We start from the raw sequence: 19578 nt of genomic DNA on the forward strand, positions 1-19578 counted from the left end.
ACTGACCTCACAAAAGCAAGAGGACCGCTAATGGTAAAGTGGTCCCCCGAAACCGAACAGGCCTTTAGAAGCCTGAAAGAAGCTCTCTGTGCCCAACCAGTGTTGGTCACACCTGACTTCTCCAAAGAGTTCGTAGTCCAAACCGACGCATCTGAGGTAGGGCTGGGGGCAGTACTCTCCCAGGAGTCTCAAGGTGAGGAGCACCCCATCCTTTATTTAAGTAGGAAACTAAATCCCCAGGAGAAAAATTACTCCATAGTAGAGAAAGAGTGTCTCGCAATAAAGTGGGCTGTAGAGACGCTCAAATACTACCTGTTGGGGAGAAAATTCCGGTTGGTCACAGATCATGCACCCCTTACCTGGATGTGTCAAAACAGGGAAAAGAATGCTAGAGTGACCAGGTGGTTCCTAAGCCTACAACCCTTTAAATTTTCTGTGGAACACAGGTCAGGGCACAAACATGGCAATGCTGACGGGTTGTCAAGGATGCACTCCCTAATATCCATGGTCGCCCATCCCTCGAGGTCTGAGCTGGGGGGGAGGATATGTGACAGAAACCAGGGGATGGTAATAAATTCCGTATATAGGGCTCCCAGGATACTAGACAGTTTCTATCCTGTTTGGCCTGGGAGTGCAGCCTTATAATTCATACACTCCATCCCACAGTTTGGCAAGCACTGGAACTGAGGGATGAGAGATCCAGACCAGAGTTTGTCTGCTGCCTGATTTCTGTCACCTGTCATGCTAATTAGGAATCAGGTATGAAAGACTGATTTCCTGTTTGCTCTGGTCTCCCCACAAGAGCCAGGAGGCTGGAAGGCTGCTGAACTACAGAGGGGAGAAGCCTCTTCCCCAAACAGGTTCAATCTTTCTGTTCATTTGTGTAAGACTGCAAAAGTACCGTGTTTTGATGTTGGAAGTGGAAAAGCCACTTCCAACCCTGAGTCAGGGATATCTAAGTTAAGTTATCGCTCAGGTGAGCAGCTTTTGTTTTGATCTGTTTTCTGTTGTATGCACTGTGGCAGTCTCAGTGCCTGGGACTGAATAAACCAGGCATAGCCTGTTTAAAGGAACAGTACGTGACGCCTCATCATTAAACCTACCCTAAAAGACCGTGTTCTAAACAGTCCCGGACAAACGACGGAGCCCCGGAGTAAGCCGTTTGTCACAATATATATATATATATATACAGTAGATAGATAGATAGATAGATAGATAGATAGATAGATAGATAGATAGATAGATAGATAGATAGATAGATAGATAGATAGATAGATTTATATACACACACACACACACACACACACACACATATTTAAACCATTTGTCTAATTGTCTTTAAATATAAGAAATGTAATAAAATAATCTTAAGCATCACTCATCTTTTATCTGCTGCCCAGTGAGCGATTGCCAACTATTGAAATTAAAGCTAAGCCCCACTTAAGAACACTTTGAAAATTTGACTTATGTTAATGTAGCATACGTTATTGCATGAGTTTTTGCACAAAAACACGTTACCGCTCCTGCAATTTTGAAAATGCCACTGTTTTAATAATATTTTCCATGCAAACAGATTGAGTGGTAACGCACCAAGCAGCCCAGTTTTGTATAATAATCACTAAATTAAGCTACTTAACATAATATAAGAATTATAACAACATCTGCTACATTTTACCATCCCTTTTTTCTGTTCCCTTCCTCCCCTTGCTTGTTTTTGTATCCAATAAAATCTAAATTGAGACTAAAAATATAAAATATCTTGCCTACAACTCCCGAGCTTAAATGGTAAAGGGATTTTGAGTGGGCATCCCTAGCATTGACAATTTATAAGGTACAGTACATTTTATGTTACCAACTGTGAAATATGGATCCAATAAACATGTTTTATTATTTGTGATTAGGTACTTTTATTTGCTCTACAGTATTTTATGTATTTTAACAATGATGACCTGAGACAAATACAGTACCATACCTTATAGTAAAAAAAAAGGAACCACATTACTCTGTTGTAGTTCTGTCCATATTTACAGCACTAGAAGCTAAAGAGGGTTTCTTGTATTCCAAGTATTCAACGACTCCATAGAGGGCCATCCCAAGTATCATCATTGATAGTACTATGTAGAGCTTCACATAGACACACAAAAAATTGCTGTAAGCAAACGCTGTGGCGAACCCTAAAGACTCCCAAAGACGATAATTAGCAAAGGCAGCTTCGTTGTGCTCGTCAAATAACACACCATACAAAGCTGTAAGGGGGAGACACAAAACAAAATATCTCACACAACTATTCATAATAAGACTTTCTTATTATTATTCAAAGAGGAAAATGTTACTTTAGGAAAATACAATAAATAAAATAATAATGAAAAGGTATATTTTTGAGTGGGTCTCTTGCATTTCTATAGATATTGTATTGTTTTCATTTATTTTAATGTTTGTTTGAGATTTATGAAAGGGGCTTACTAGTTTTACACTGAGGAAAATATATTACCTTGTTTATGTTTATGCTGATACGATATTGTGGGTAGTACGTTTTGCACTGCATAATGCAACAATGGGAGCTATGTATCAAAGGAAAATCTCACTAAGGTTTGATATGAAGTGCAATCATGTGTTAACAGCTAGTCAAGTCCATAGAAGTAAAAGCAGGGTCTAGTTAAGAATCCTGTATCGCTTGTTAGTGGATTTCGGAGAAATATTCCAGATGCACAATTAGGGTAAATCATGCACCAGATTTATTTAAGAAAATGAATTGATATACAGTATCTAGTGCAGTTTGTTTTGCTCCACCTTTGACCTGATTTTGCAGCTGAGAAACGGATTAATATCCCTCTTTAAGGCTATTTATTGTAGCCCTTGTAGCTTGGCTTTTGTAACGTCTTCTCTACAGTGTTTCTTTGCTTCATTCCTTCTACCTTTCTACCATAGTATCACCAGAGATATGACTTGTAAGAACCCAAAAGTGCATGTAGTCATGCACTCAATTATAATCTAGATATGGAATTTCCTGCTAAAACCAGATTTCTTAATGAGGGTTTCTACACGAATATAAGATTCATTGTAGGTGGTGATACTTTTTAGTGGACCAACATTAGGGTTCTTCATAAATAAAATTATAGTATCAGAGCTTTCAAAACCCCATGGGCTTCTTCTTCAAGTGTACTACCATAACTCCGTACAACACTAAAATATGAATATAATAATAACAATAAAATCGAATACAACAATAATAAACAATATTAATTTAAAAGGTTCACACACAGTATGTTGTTTTCCATGATGATTTTCCTAGTAATGTCTTACCGCTCAGCAGTGTCTGGCAAATAGCATCTGACAGGCTCCACAGAGCAGGAAATATGAAAAACACAGCAAATTGGTTTGGGGTAGGATTCCAGAGCAAAAGTGCAATTATACAAGAAGCACTTGTAACTGCAGCTGGTTGTGAGAAAGAAAGAAGGACAGTTAAAAATGCATATACTATAGAAAATGACAGATAGTATGTCTAATATTAATCAACCACATTGTGGCTCATATTTACTAAGTGGTGATTTTCCATGACACCTTCCTGCGCTGGACAACATCTTATGACCCTTTGAAGAGAATGGGCCAAACAGTTGGTGCCGGAAGACAACTCGCAGCCTATTCACGTCAGGGGCCATAAGGTGTTTTCTGTCTTATGGAATAATACTGCTTACCTTAAAAAAAAAACACTTGTGAACAGATTTTCATCTGGTACTTCAGGCAGGGAGCCTTAAAACAAATGCTAAGAGTTGTTATTGAAAACAAATATTACCCTGGGTGTCATCCACCAAGGTATGTAAAAAAGAAAACCATTAATAAACAGGTAATGTTACAGAGTAGTCTCACAGTAAAAATATTGCAATAAACCCACAGAACACTTTGAACAAAATGTTAATAGTTGTTTTATAAATGAAGTAAATGAAGAAGGCCCAATCATGAGAAGCACAGACTAAAGAGCCAATTAAAAGCCTTTTAAAGCAGCAGTCCAAGCTGCCTTTTTTAAAAATTGTTTTATTTTTATTTTTCCTTTAATATGTGCATCAATACAATCCACATGATAAGTAATTAGCAAAGTTGCCTATCGATCCATTCTGTTGGGATCGATTGGTGAAGGTTCGACTTGGGGGTTCAGTAAATGGCTGCAGAGGAGTATTCTGCAGTCAGTGGAATGCATTTGCATATTAATATGACAAAGTTCTGTGGGGAAGATCATGTGACCAGGCAGTCACTAGATATAATTGGTGGACTGATAGAGAAAGGACAGGGGGCAAAAACGGGTGTGCCAGAGCCTGTTTAAAAAGAGAATGGGGGTGTGACTTTGTAAATTGTTGCTATCAAAATAAAAATGGCTTGTTACATTATAATACATAAAAAATTTAATTCAGAGTTGTTTTTTTAAAAAGCTACAAGTATTTTATAAAAGTACAAAACGAAATTATTAAAAATAAAAAAAAAAGCACACACATGTATAGTAGGATATTGCTTGGTCTGCAGCTTTAATGGAGAGATCCAATGCTGACATTCTGAGGCAGTTTGTAGGAAGTTACACTAACATACAGTATGATAAAAAAAAATCAATGCTCAATATACAATAGTATAATTGCACTGATCATAAGTCAGAGTAAAGTCCAGTCTCATAAATATTTAAATAATTTAGTCTGCTATTTATGGGACCGGTCATTATTGCGGGGGACCACTGCTAAAATATTATAAATATTCAAGTTTTGAATCAACCATCATATTAGGCACAAATGATACAAATTTTGGATAAAAAAATAATCAGCAAAAACATAAGCTAATATTACTAGTAACATATCGATAAAGCATTAGTTCGGTCAGAAAAGACATCCAAGTGAATCTTACCTAGCATAAAAAGGGCAATTCTTCCAGTATACTGTGAAAGTTTCCCGAAGAGCAAAGAACAAATTGAGTTGGTTGCACCAAAGCAAATCATCACGTATCCCACAAAATGTATCCCCAATGTGCAAGTAACGTATGCCTGCATAAGTGCAAAAGCAAACTTATTTCCTATTGACATATTATTATTCATTTTAAGTACTTAACATTGTCTATATAATAAACAGTAGAACACAAAGTATGTATTTGTTATTTTAAAACCCATTTTAGTTTAGGGAACATGTAATGTATAAATAATTTGCGAAGATTTCCAATTGTATCATACAAAATAATTGTTTTTAGAAAGGCATTACATGAACGTGTGTACTACAAATACAAGAACAGATCTAGCAAGCTTTATTTTACGTGCAGTACATACTGTAAGACACGGAATATTGCATTGCAATACAGAATTTCACTGAGTTTTCATAAGATTCAATGGCAATAAAAACGCAGAATATTACATAATATCCAACATAATGCTCCAGTGGGAGCAATAACCCAGGCAAAGTAAATTTGTATATACAGTATGCAGTTTAGGATAATAGATGCATTCACTTTTCTAGATATACTGTATTGGCAGGCAAATCAGTTAATACTGACTGTAAAATGAAATGTATAGCAAACGCATCATTATAAACTCATTGAGTGCATTTATTTCCCCCCTCCCACTTCCTATCTGTTGTTTTTCACACACTTTGTGGTCAAGGAAGGGAAAGGGTGAAATTAAGTGTTTTTCATCATAAGCTAAAAAAAAAAAAATGAAAGTGGGGCCCTCTCCCCCACCTGTGCGTTACTGAGAGATGGCACGGTAACTCTGGTTTAGAATATACATACACGTGTAGTATAATATTAAACAAGCTAAGCACTCTGTGTGCCAAAGCCACTGCCAACCTGGTTGTTATGTAATTGATGACTGGTGGCCAACCTACAGTGCCAGCTTCCAAATGCCAATTCCAAACTAGATACAGTATATAATGCTACTAGACTAGTGGCAGTGGACAGTGCACTGATTCACACAGATATAACACTCAAAAGATTGCTGACTTAGTATTCACAGGTTAAAAGTTATTGAACAAAATGTAACAAAATAAATCTGTCCTTGGGTCCTCTCATGCGTTACTGAGAGATGGAACAGTAACTGTGATTCAGGATATACAGTATATACACAACAACAAGTCAAGCACAGTGCCAATGCCAAAATAAATGTTAGCTAATTGGTGGCTGGCCATCCTGCATTGCCAGGTGCCAATTTGCCACTTGACAACTCTGACAGAGATGTTAGGGTGTAATGACAGTTTGGGTACTGGCTTGTTTGGACCTAAATGGTCAAAATAAAACATAACTAATATGTTGCCATATTTCCAAGTTTTGGTTTTGCCAATAGGATAATGATGATGGGCGCCATGTTTATCTCATTTAAATTAATTAGGCATAGACGCGCTTCTGCTTTCAAATCGTTGGATTATTGTGACCCTCACAAGCAGCCATTTTTTTATATTTTTAACCAACTCAAAATCGTAGTCCTATTTTTACGAGGTGCAATTCCCCACTTAGCACCTGCGTAATGAGCTTGCACTGTGACTCATTCACCAACTCTAAATCAGCCCCCCTCCATGCTAGAAGAGATCTTATGGCTTATGTCAGTGAAGGGGTCATAAAAATGAATATTTACTAAGCAGTGTTACTCCATAAGGCACATCTGTTGTCGAGGGCTTTATATGGCCAAGTCCAGGGGTGGCCAACTCCAGTCCTCAAGGGCTATCAGTATGCCAGATATTAGAGATATCCCTGCTTCAGCACAGGTGACTCAATCAGTTGTTCACTCATTCTTACTGAGCCACTGAGCCACCTGTGCTGAAGCAGGGATATCCATAAAACCTGACCTGTGGCTGTTGAGGACTGAAGTTTGCCACTCCTAGCCTAGCCCTGTAAATGGGCTGTAAAGGGCAATATTTACTAAGCCGTGTCAGAAAGTGTCTTATGAAGTAACACTTCTTAGTAAAAATGGTTTATTATATTATCCTGCATACCTTGGTGTAGTCACTTGAAAGAAAGCCTTGCTGAAATCCACTAAACATAGTCAAAGGGATAAGAAGACACTGGCGTTTATCTCCAAGCTGACGGAATGTCGCTAGTAATGATTTCCAGGCAGATGCTTTAGTCTCTCCTTCTGATCTCTCAATCTGATCTAGAAATGCGGCAATGAGGATCACAGCCAGCACGCCACACCCTGTGAAAGTACAGAAGATATTAGCAAAATACTGAAAGACTCACAGAATGATGTGCGGTATGAAGTTTTTCACAATTGCCCAGCAAGAAAATGACTTGTATCTGTGCCAGATGTTCTTAGATTGTAAGCTCTTCGGGGCAGGGATTTCCTTTCCTATTGTCTGATTTTGCTGCGCTTACTGTATTATTATAATTCCCTGTACTGAATTCTTTGTGAAGCCCTGAGTACACTTTTGGCGCTATGTAAATAAAGACATACAATACATATTATTGAAGCAACTGACATTATTGTAAACTAGTCAATGTAGTGCCCTCCAAGTCAGATTTGGATATCTCTTTAAGCTAAGAAAAATTTAAAAGTTACTGCACAAATTAATTCATCTCTAATTACTACTATAAACACTATACAATCACAAGCTGACATGCTAAGGAGCAAAGATGGGGGGGGTGGATGTTATAGCATGCTATATAAAAAAAGAATGATGAAAATGGCCCTTCAAGCATCCATTTTACAGCAAAATTGATGCATGGGTACTTACTGTATATATGTAGTCCTCAGGTTTATTCTGTCCTCCTCCTGTGCAGTAATCCCTGGTAAGGACAGGTTTGCCACAAGTAATCATGGGTTTTCCCCACACACCCATGCTGTGCAGTGAAGCAGTGAAGATAGTGTCATCAGGCTCTGTGTCCAATCACAGTGACACAGGGGTGGTGCCTGTTGGAACTATTTACTTCACAGCACTTTCTGAATTTAGCAGTTCCTCTCCCCCTTGAGAGAGGATAGTCTACCCCAAAAAGCTGCCAGGACTCTGGCAGGCTTTGTGGCCCTCCCTCTGGGAGAGGTGGGAGACTATTCCTTTTACTCCATCAGGGAGTAAGAGAAGAGCTAGGACAGCTTCTAAGGCCCTGACTAGGAGTGATTATCCAGGGACTTCCTTCTGGTGACAACCCACTGATGTGCGGCAGAGTGACCTGGCTGCCAGATGAGCAGTCTGCCTGGTGGAGAAATAAAGTATATCCTTTATATAGAAACCTTCTTGCCTGAGCCTGGAATCATTCAGGGAGAAGTTACACAGAGAAGTTCTCCTTCAGAGATTTGTCCCAACCAGTCTGGGGATCTGTTGGAGAGGGAGGCGCTGTACCAGTGAGTATTACTCAGCTCTACCTCAAAATCCTGTCCTGATATCCCCCATACATCAGCGGGAGACTCAGGGCCCTGTGTTGCCAGAAGGTTTGCACCGTCTTAAACACAGTAACCAGGACACCATTTCCCCTAAGGTACCCGACATGAGATTGAGGGGAGGGGCGGCAGAACAGAGTTACATTTGGAGGCGCTGCTAAGAGGTGTGTAAGATCAACAGGACAGGCTTTCAGCGAAGTAAAGCTGATAGAGACATGTATGCTTCCAGGGCAAGTACTGAGGAAGGAAGGTAGTCTAGGGGTAGTCAGGAGCATGCATACTCACAAAGCACACCATAGATGCCCCTTAAGGGTGAGATAGATCTGGAGACAGGGCTATAGCTGTTCTAGAGTCACCTTGAGGCAGATAGTTGTATGATACCTAAGGGGGTAGCCTGGTTAACTTGGGTCAGGAACTTCTGGTAGGATCTGCACTATGTGTAGCCAACAGTAGGTGATGTTCTAAGTGCTTCAGGGAAGATCCTAAGTGCTTCTAGACAGTAACCAGACTATCAACCACAGAGCACTTGTATTGGTCTGCAATAGTTTGCAGTATGCTGCATACGGGAGAGTTTTGCATAGCCTGAGGTACATTGTAGTTACACCAAGGCAGACGTACATACATTGCAGATACATTAGGAGAGCGTGCCCTTACTCCATCAAAAGGGCTGCGCTAAACTGGAATACTTTATTTCACCAAGATGGCGACTGCCCAGCTAGGGAGCACTATGCGTGAAAGAAGTGAATTTAAGATGGCGGCTGCTATGACTGATGCACCGTGTGCTGCGAAGGTACCATTGACTTTTGCAAGCTTGCTGTGGAATGGCATGAAAGCCCTAGCCGCACCCTTTTTGTCCTGCATGGATCTTCTGGGTTCACCAGAGGGAGCAGACAGTGAAGATATTGTGATTACGTGTGCGACTGCAAATGAGGTGCCTGATCTCCAGCCGGTGATAACTATGCAAGTTAAACCCATAGTGAGTATGGACTGCAGTGTAATCCAAAATGGCGGTTCTTGCCGACCTGAGTCCTGACGTGCAGCCGAGTGACTCTCCTCTAATCTCCACCAGAGGGAGGGGTCACCACGAGAGCAAACCAGAGCACGCTACCCTGAGTGAAGGAGGAGCCGGATGTGAGCTTCCTCACCTTCAGTTGCACAGAGCTGGTGAGCAAGAAAAACTGAATTGTCGAGTTCCCATGCTGACACGAGCAACTACGGCGAGCAATATGGCTGAATTCCATATCAACCCGTACCAGCTTCCAGGAGGCCTCCTGGTAGTAGAGGTGGGGGAAGAGAAGTCTTCCGATGCCTGTGTCTCCAATGCAGACTACCGGGAGGAGAGATCAGCACTACTGCCAGATGTCCGCAGTGCGGAATTCATTATTTGTGGCATGTGGAGCCATTTCTACCCGTCGCTGCCCCACCGGCTGGCTCCCTAGTGACGTTGACTGAGGTAGACAGGTATATCTCCGAGTAACCCGGTTCCAGAATCGGATGCCGGAGCAGGCCCGGTGAGGCTGGAGATCAAATTGGGAAAGGTGAATGACCCGGGAGAATGGGGATCACTTTTGATGGTGGTGCCAGAGAGGGACCGTGTCGTGGTCTCTGCCTCCAGTGAGAACATGGAGCCCCACAGTCATTCCCCTGCGGAAATACCTCTGCCGACTTCGTCGGACGACGAGCATGGTAGTAACTCATCGGTGGTGATGCGCCTACCGGCGGACCACTACAGCGGTGCTGCAACGAAAAGGGAGACACTTACTGGTGACATTGAACCACTGAGTATTCAGATACCCCGACAGCAAGCGCTGGTGCGGCCTGAACCGCGGAAGAGTCCCACGGCCGTGGCGACTCCTAGTGTGTCAGAGGTGAAATCCGATATTGAGCCGGAGGATGAGAGGATCATTGTGAACAAGCGGAGCGGTGAGACACCACTTTACTCCCGACAGGCTACGATGGAGGAAGCCGTAGAGGAGGCCCAGACCGGGGCCTACGTCCAGTCGAAAGACGACGCTGAACTTCCGTTGCAGCGTTCAGTGGAGGAGGAACTTCCGTTGCGGGACCTGGACCTGTACCGGGACGACACGACATCGCGAGATGATGATGTAATTTCTGGTTCTGTCAGCAGAACGGACCGGAAGTACCTGCTTGTCGCGCAGATAAGCACCAGTCTGTCACATGAAGAAATGGACAGATATATGAAAGCCGTGCTAGGCGGAGGGAAGAGAAGCCCGGGTGAGTCGGATCCACCCAAAAACCCCACCGGTTGTGGCATAGCCCGACTCAGAGACTTCTACAAAGACAGTGACACTTCTCCATCCCCACTGCCAAGGCCCCTGCCCCTGTCCCATCTCCATCGGGGTCCCGAGCGAGCCATGGGGGGTCTGGGGATAAGCGGGGTACATCTCTGGAAAGTCTTTCATCCAAGGACTGGGGTGATTGTGTAAACCTCTGATGAGGGATCGGGGAGGGAAGTGGTACAGTACGTGAAGCCTCTGGTGATGAACCCTACTGTTTTTAAACATACAGTATGGTTAGGTGGAAAGCCAAACGTTCCTATACACACACATATTTCAGTGGAACGTCTGGTGTATCTTCAAGTGGAGACACCGAAGGGTCAGAATCTTCGTTAGCGGTGAAGGAGCATAGTACCAAATAGTGTGCACCTTTATTTGAGGGATACTCAGCGTTCCTGGACCGCACTAGGTTTATTTTAATGCGGGAAGACATAGTGGACCATTGGTGGGACTTAGGTACCTACTCCACTGAGGAAGCCCAAGATGAGCTCAATAGGAGGTGGGATGAGATCAAGTGGGGTATTGTAATCCCTAAGGGACCCTCAATCCTCTATGATGAAATAGCTCCGGAGGAACCCTGCCAGGCAAGGCTGGGAATAGTGATAGAAACAAAGGGTGAACTGCGCTCTATTAATCGTGATTGTGTGTTAAATAGTGATAATTCAGTGATAATATTAATGTAAACCTGTTACTTTAAATGGTGAGGATATGCTGCTAGATTCGTGGAATGGCTCCACAGACCAGGGCTAAAGATACAAAGACAAAAGAAACAGCGCAAAAAACCTCATAGTGTAGTATATATAAAAAATTATAATGTGATATAACAGGTGAGTATTGCACGTACATCAGTTTAATAATTACTAGCAGTACATGTTACCAGTCAGCAACAGATGGTGGGTAACGATCACCGGATAACTTCCCTTCTCCTCTCACGTCTCGCTTGATGTGCTTGTAGTACCGCTCAGGACGCCGTGATACAGGGCAGCAGCCCCTCAGCATGAATACAGCAACCCAATGGAGTACAGCTGTCCCACGACGTGTTCACTGTGGCAGTTTGCGGGGAAGCAAGCTCTCAGTCACTGGCTTTCAGGCGTATGTCTGCACGTGTGGCGTCCGCTTGCAGCGCGCATCGGATGACGTCATCAAGCGGCGCGTTGGATAAGAGGGCGCATTCTGACACTACCTGCAGTGTGTTTTTACCCTATTTTGCTATCTGGCTCCATCTCCGTTTGCACCCTACGCTCCCTACGCTCCCGTGGCCGGCTGAGACTGCTGAGTGATCGGCGCCACTTGATGACATCATCCGATGCGCGCTGTTTCTTTTGTCTTTGTATCTTAAGGCTGGGAATAGACAGCTGACTCGAGTGAGTAGGGCAGAGAGAGCCATAGTTGCCCGGTACAAGCAGTCTCACGGATTTGTGTATCCATATGTACCGGAACCTATAATGCAGGAGATAGAGGAGCAACGGGAGAACTGGCTAAGGGAAGCTGTTGAGGACTATCTAAGCTCCAAAACTAGCCAATCTGTTTTTAGAACAGAAGAAAGGGGTTGCTACCTGATGAGGATATGGAGTATAGGTATGAATACTTTTACACAAGTTGGTGTACCGTCCAGAGAACGGGCCTCCTAAGTATTACTCCATAACGATAATTGACCATAGTGGGAGAGAGGTCAAGAAGCCAGATCCTAGGCATTACTATTAAGAGTGTGTTCTCCAGTAGGGAGTAATCCTAGTCACTGTAGTTTCTTAAGAAAGATGTTATATTTGCCAAAGTGATGCATTGTATTGATGAATAAACTGTTGTATTATATTATGTTTGTGCAGGTTGTTCATCAGAAGGAAGGCCCAGCAAATTAAGGTCCAAGTGGGGACCATTGGATTCCACCAGAGAGAGTGTAGCCCTGATAGGTTTGGGCTATTATTCTGTCCTCCTCTTGTGCAGTAATCCCTGGTAAGGGCAGGTTTGCCAGGAGTAATAATGGGTTTTCCTCACACAATCATGCTGTGCAGTGAGGCAGTGAAGATAGTGTCATCAGGCTCTGTGTCCAATCACAGTGACACAGGGGTGGTACCTGTTGGGTTATAGGGTTACATATATAGCTCACTTTTTGTCAAATGAAAACCAATCCTCATGTGGGTCCTGTGTGCTTTCTTAATATTAGAACTTTTGCTATTCATTTGTTGACATGATATGTATACAGTATGTCTTTACAGTACTGAGCAGCTCAATCCAATTCTCTTTCTAAAATTTGGAGTGATTTTCATATTGTTTTTAACATTTTGGGTATATAGGTCCATATTTACTAAGCATTCTTCTGCCATGAAACACCTTCTGGCATCAGAAGACACAATAGGGCCCATTCAAGTGAATGAGACGCAATGTGTCTTCCCATGAGGGAACGTGCTTTATGGCATAACACCACTTAGTAAGTATGGACCCTTATGTATAATAACAACACTGTTTGTTAGGGCATTGTAATCAGAACTTTTGTGCAAGAGTCACACCAGGTAATGTAGAGTGCTGTCATTTGTAATTTGGTATGACGTTGTAATATAAAATCTTACTACAAAGACAGAGTGAGAACATTTATTAACTTTGACAGTATCACGAGGGACCAGTAATTTTGCACCGAAACTACCGGGGTCACTAGCACCAGACGGGAAAAGGTTGTTGAATAAAATGAGGTTTATTCTGGCAAGTCAGCAGACAAGACAAAATACACAGTAACAGGATCTATAACAACTGGGGACCTGGGGAGTAAACTTTAGCCTTGTTAGGTGCTGGGGCTTGCTTCAAGAAGGCTTGCCCTGTCCGCTTCTTGTCCAGGATATCAGAGTGCTAAACACACAGCAGCCACTCTGACATGTATCTCCAGCTGGTCACAGTCAAGATCCAAACTCCTTCATAGAATGTCTCTCAGATAGACTCTTGCTCTGATCAGCAGCCCTTGGTGGGTATTCTTTACATGAGACAGGGGATGCTGGCAAACCAGAGCATGGATTGAGTTGGAGTCAGAGGTGGGATCGTAGTAAGGCACTCAAGACTTCCCACTGGGTAGGAGCCACAGAGTCTGTAGGGAACAAACTCTCTCCTTCCTGAGAGCCCATCCCCAGACCTGATTGTCCACTCTTCCCCACTCACCAAATGTTTTTATCACCTCCATGCTCCCAGCCTTTGTCATAATCCACATTTCTATGCAGGCACTTCGGCTGATCTAATCACTGAGTCTGCCTCCATAGAAATTAACATATGTAATCCACAAATCACACATGCTGGCTAGGGGAAAATACATTGATATTGGGAACACAGGTGCTTAACATTATTTACAAGGCTAAACATAATTTCCCACCCAGTATCTACATAAAGGATCCCTCTCAGACGTACCACCATTTTGAGGCTTTTTCCCCTAAAGGGTCCAAACCTGCAAAATGTATCCGCCATGCTAGCGTGCATAGGCGGCCAGAAACACACGGTTTTAGGGGTAGCTAGCCGGGCTTCAGATTTATTATGTGAGGCCAGCTACCCCCTACCGTCACAGACAGTAAGAGGAAAATGGGTGCATAATGAGATTAAAAACATTGTTTTTATGAGTGATTTTAACAAATGTACACATACATAAATGTGTTGCTTGCAATTAAAGTGATTTCAAATGCAAAAAGGGGCTGTCCAAAGTGCCAAAAAAACTTTGTTTAAAGCTGCAGACCAAGCAATATCCAACAGGTGTGTTTTTGTAATAAATCAGTTCTGTACTATGAGAAAATACTTGTAGCATGTTTTTTTAAACCACTGTTGTCACAGGAGACCAGGTTTATCAACACCTTTTTATGCCGGGATCATTGATTGAGCAAAGCAAGGAGGTAAAATAAATTGTAATTTATTTCAGGAAAAGACAAACACAATGTAACACAATTTACAGGGTTAACACACTTACTGGGAACGGGGCTAACGGATAAATCTATCCTCTAAACGAAATTCACAAAGATTATCTCTGTAGGAACCCTTTTCCTTGACCGGTAGGTACTCACGAAAGTCCTGGAACTGATCTCGGTATGCAATGCAAGCCGCGACCGCTACGTCCCCAAAGCAGGACTTAGAAACTTTTCTGAGTTGAAAATCCTTGAAGCCGGCTCGCGTCTATTCAGTACAGAGCATCTTTGAATTTCCCGCTGATGGTTTGGCGCTTGGAATCTCCACTTTTCATTGGCTGCAAGGCTCCTTATAGGTTTCAGTGTCCCATTCACAAATCTCTACAGCCTATCAGAGCGTGGGAATTCTCCTGGCAGCCAATCACCGATTTGCTGATATTGTAAAGCCGGGTGGGTACCTTTTCTCAGTCTGTCAAGGGGCATGCACTAACCTGGCACCTCTGCCTCTTTGCATACTGAGCACACCCGCTGTCCAGGCTCCACAGTCTGGGTTCTGGCAAATTGTGGCCGGATAGCCCTTTGTAAGTCCAGGATGTGGGTACTCAAGCAGAACTGCAGTACCCATCCTGTTCTAACATCTTGGCATCCATGAGGCTTTCAAGTTAGGACTCCACATAGACATAAGCTTGGTAGCCATCTGGTCTCTTGGAATCCATGACGTGGAAATCCCACAGTTCATTCACAGGTTATCAGTACATATACCTATTAAATATAACTCTTTAATAAAATATACTGTGTCCTGTCTTATGTGTGATAAAATAAATAAGTCCCTGTTCTGGTGTCAGGGATGGAGTGAGTGTGTATATAGTGCCTACACTAACTAGCCTCATTCCTAGCACACTTTAGAAATGACTTTTAAAACTTTTACACACAAGAAATCACTCTCAGCTGTATCACATAGCTGGAGTACCCACTGAACCCCTATACTAGGTCCAGGGTACCCGTGCATGTATCTGGGTACCTCTCCTTATACTAGGGACCTCTCTTTATTCTAGGGACCCTGTGTATGATTGCAGGAATACATGAACCCCTTCATGCCTGTTTACCTTGTCTGGAAGATGCTGCAGCAGGAATCCTGGCGGTGAGTCGTAATAGCACTTTCAGAGTCAGAGTTTACCCGGAGCAATGTGCTGGGCTGCATCTGAGAATCTCACTTGATTCCCGGATCCAACTCCTGGGGTATCCCATAACTCTGGAACCCCGATACATAGACACATTCTGTAAAGACTTTCTCCAACAAACCCACCCTGAAAACTACAGCCTAGAAATCTCCCGGTCCTAGCATCCCAGGAAAGGCAAAACACACATAAATCTTTAATGTCGCATAATTTGAACACAGTCACAGTAATGCATTTAGGACATCTGGGTCCAAGAGCTGACATGTTAGGACCACAGCACACGGATCAGGGGTAACAAAGTGGGCTGACACTTTATTAGTGAGCCTGGTTAACCCCTTCACCGTTACAACCGTGAAAGAAATGTTTTATGTATTATAATGTAACAAGCATTTTTTGTCTCTATAGCAACCATTTGCAAAGTCACCTCCACTTCCTCTTCTGAAACAGGCTCCGGTACACCAGTTTTGAGGCACCAACTGTATCTAGTAACTGTCTGGTCACATGATATTCCCCACAGAACTTTGCATCTTTTGTCCTCTTCTGCTGCACTGACTGCCATTTAGTGAACCTCCAAGCAGAATCTTTCCTGATCGATCACAGGAGAACGAATCGATCGGCAACTTAGCTCATTACTTATCATTGTGTGGATTGTATTGATGCACATATTAAAGGGGAAAATAATTAAATTGGGGGAAGGGGGAACGCAGCTTGGACTGCTGCCTTAAACAATTTATCAGTGTACCTGACTTCCTTAGAGAGTGTCACGATTGTGCTCGCCACAAACCGGGACCGGACCGCGGGGCTGAGGCTGGGTTATGAAATCACCGACCTTATACCGCGCAGACTGGTCCGGAGTGCGCAGTTCATAGTCAAACAGGCCGGGTTCAGGACTGGAGATAACAGCATAGTTGTTGGGCAAGCCAGAGTCGGGGTAGGAGATATCCGGGTAGTCGTAGTTCAAGCAGGGAGTCGGCAACAGGAAATCAAGCTGGTCCTTTTGCGTCAGCGCAATCGCTGCAGGTCGGGAACGAGGTTTACGCGAGTGGCGTCCACAACCCATGGCTCCGGTCTAGGAGAGGGAAGACTGACCGCAATAGACACACCACCAGGCAGCACTAGTAACCCCGTGTTACAGCGCAAACGAAGCAGGTCTGTAAGAACCAGAAACTCAGGAACTCAGCGTAGCAGCAGCAGGCCTGGAGGAAACTGGACGAGTACAACGAACTGGAACAAAAACAGAGATACGTAACGAAAGAACAAGGCTTGTGGCAGAAACACAGGTAACATCCCATAAGGATCTATGCTCGGCAAGGAAGTGAAGCCAAAGCAGAATATTTAAAGCGACAGTGACCAATCCGGATGAGGGGCATGGTGGAGGCGTGTCGAGGAGCTGCTTGTGAGTGGCTGAGAGACCAGGAAGTAGTGGAGCACAGCTGAGAGTCTGTAACACCAGTGCCAGAATCCAAGATGGCGACGGCAGAGTTCACGGTATGCACTGGGCGGCGGCATGGGTGGCGACGGGGGGCAGGGGCAGCAGCCGCTGCAGTACTGGTAGTGGGTAAGGAGGGGTCACACCACAAGGGACGTGGCCCCCGATTCCTTACAGAGAGGAATGTAACTTAAAATAGCAATTTTAATTATTTGTATCTATGAAAAATAAATGTGCTTTGTATTTCACCGGTATCACTGGATTGAAGCATATCAGCTACTTGTGTTTATGTGTTTGACTAATAATAGGTTCACCAAAGAGCAGAGCTTTGAGGTCTGACAAACATTCTTATCACCAACAACATTAGATAATGATTGTAAAAACCCTGTGAAGATTTTTTTCTAATCATAAGTATTCAACTACTGCATACCTATAATTGTCTCATATTTTTTAAAGATTTCAATTAGCTACATTTCCCCTGTTATACATGTCACTGTCATTACTGTAGTTGACCTTGAATATTTGAATCAGTCAAACTGTTCAAATTTTGAAAAACTGGTTGTAGATTTAGGATTAACAAGGCAGCTGAACCGGTTTTATTTTTATGTCTTTAAAAGATTAATACAGAACAATGCTACAGTAGTAGAATACGACTCAGTTCACTTCTAGGGGAGGGTATTGAAAAATATATATTTGCAGAAGTTCTAAATCCTTACTCTTTGCAGAGAAATTAACATGAGTTATGCAATGCTACATGAAGCTACAGGCTCCCTTCAGCTGCAGTTTCCTTGCACCCAAATTCCAAGTAAAGGAGACTACATCTATAAATAGCTTAATAAAAAAGTTACAAGCCAATAACAAATGTATAATTCAGTTTATGCTTAAATGAGAAATAACATTGCTTAACCACTTGACATATGTAATTTTATTAGTGCATGAGATTTGGCCTTATTCTCATGCAAAAATTATGGAACAATTTGAGGAAGAAACATGGAGAATTAAAAGTTGTGGCAAGTAATGTAAATTCAAAGCTGCAGAAGTCAGTGCAGGAGCAAAAGGCTTGCAAGGAGACGGTGGAGAAATTAAGCCTATTCTCCCTCCATAGACATTTTCAACCAAGTAGAGTAAGTGCATCATACTTACCAGTATAAATGCCCATTAGCGTGTAGCGTACATGGTCTGATATATCAGGTGATTGTGTTGTACAATTGTTAGAGCCAGCAGATGAGACAGGGCAGCTATTTGCTCCACAATGAGAGAAGCTCACATTTTCGAGCATCTCTGCTAATAAAAAAAAAATTGTCAAAGAAGTTTACTTTCCATTTGAAACAGAAGTAAGTCATCATCACGTTTAATGCTTTGTTTAATAAGTTCAGGTCTGTACATTCACAACTGAAAACCACATTAAGCAAATAGAGGATAAAAAAAAAGAGTAACAGAATTTAATACATCCCATTATCATTTGTGTGTCATGTAATGATTTCTGATGCATATGGTGAAAAAAATGGAGCAAGGACCTTGATATACTGACTTAAAGATCCTTATTCAATAACAGGTGATATCGCGGATTGGCACTGCTGCACGGACTCAATGGAACTTTCAGTGTGCTAAAGCCAAAACAGTGATACAGTATAACACTTTATTGAAAAATAACTAATGACGGATGATTTTGCTCCACATTTTGGCGCTTATCTGCTACATACTCATCTTGCCTTACTGTATCAAGGTGCATTTAAAAAAAACTAATTGTGTGCATCAGCGATTTTGGAAGTGTCAATATGAGTAATAAGAGAAGATTTACATAACTTACCTCATATAATAAAATCTCTCTTTTTTACCCACCATAACTTTTTAAATGTCTGGTTATAAGCATGCACACGTTTTATGTTGCATAGCCAGCAACCAACCTCGCACTGATGAGACCCAAATGATTGAAAAAGTTTATAAGGGTCCATGTTAAAATGGATGAGAAGTAAAAAGTGACACACTGTGCTCATTTGCATGTCATTACCCAGAATCCCTGGCTGCAGTGGAAGCACTGTTTGCTAAGCGATAATGGAGGAAAGACAGGGCTGCAGACTTGTCTGGGACATGCAAATGCACCACAAGTGCATTTTTATTTACTGTACAATAGTATTTAACAAATTCTTCATCGCTACATGTCTTTTTTTCTCACTGCACATAAATCAGGTGCCATTATAGATTATCACACCCTTTCCAGCATTAACTCCCAATCATGTCATTTGATGCATGTGCTCCTTGGTTCTGCGTCAAAAAATGTGCTAGGTCTGAGGTGGCATATTCCAATCTGCACCTGATATACTATAATAAACCATTTCATACACGATGCAAAAGGGAGCAAAGAATAAAGAACACACTTTTCTTTTGATTGATATGTAGACCCCAATGAGAGGAACTACGGGTTATATATCAGCCGCCCATATGCATAACTCGGTCAAAAACAATAGAACTTGGT

The 19578-nt window shown here is 42.4% G+C and overlaps 1 protein-coding gene across 2 annotated transcripts in view; it reads right to left on the reverse strand.

The window, feature by feature from the left end:
- Window positions 1–1547: 1547 nt before the first annotated feature.
- The window catches only part of LOC142493240 (protein unc-93 homolog A-like), a 78807-nt gene continuing 60776 nt past the window's right edge, over window positions 1548–19578 (reverse strand). Inside the window, exons 5-9 of one of the 2 annotated variants that reach the window (XM_075596927.1) lie at window positions 18246–18383; window positions 6951–7150; window positions 4885–5020; window positions 3304–3435; window positions 1548–2246 (exon numbers count right to left, since the gene is read on the reverse strand). In XM_075596927.1, the coding sequence (XP_075453042.1) occupies window positions 1999–2246; window positions 3304–3435; window positions 4885–5020; window positions 6951–7150; window positions 18246–18383 (854 nt within the window). In that variant the 3' untranslated portion in view covers window positions 1548–1998. Of the gene's footprint in view, window positions 2247–3303; window positions 3436–4884; window positions 5021–6950; window positions 7151–18245; window positions 18387–19578 lie in introns of both variants that reach the window. The other variant, XM_075596926.1, reaches the window with a different exon arrangement.

This window comes from Ascaphus truei, chromosome 4 (assembly GCF_040206685.1).
Source record: "Ascaphus truei isolate aAscTru1 chromosome 4, aAscTru1.hap1, whole genome shotgun sequence".
Taxonomy (NCBI): Eukaryota; Metazoa; Chordata; class Amphibia; order Anura; family Ascaphidae; genus Ascaphus; species Ascaphus truei.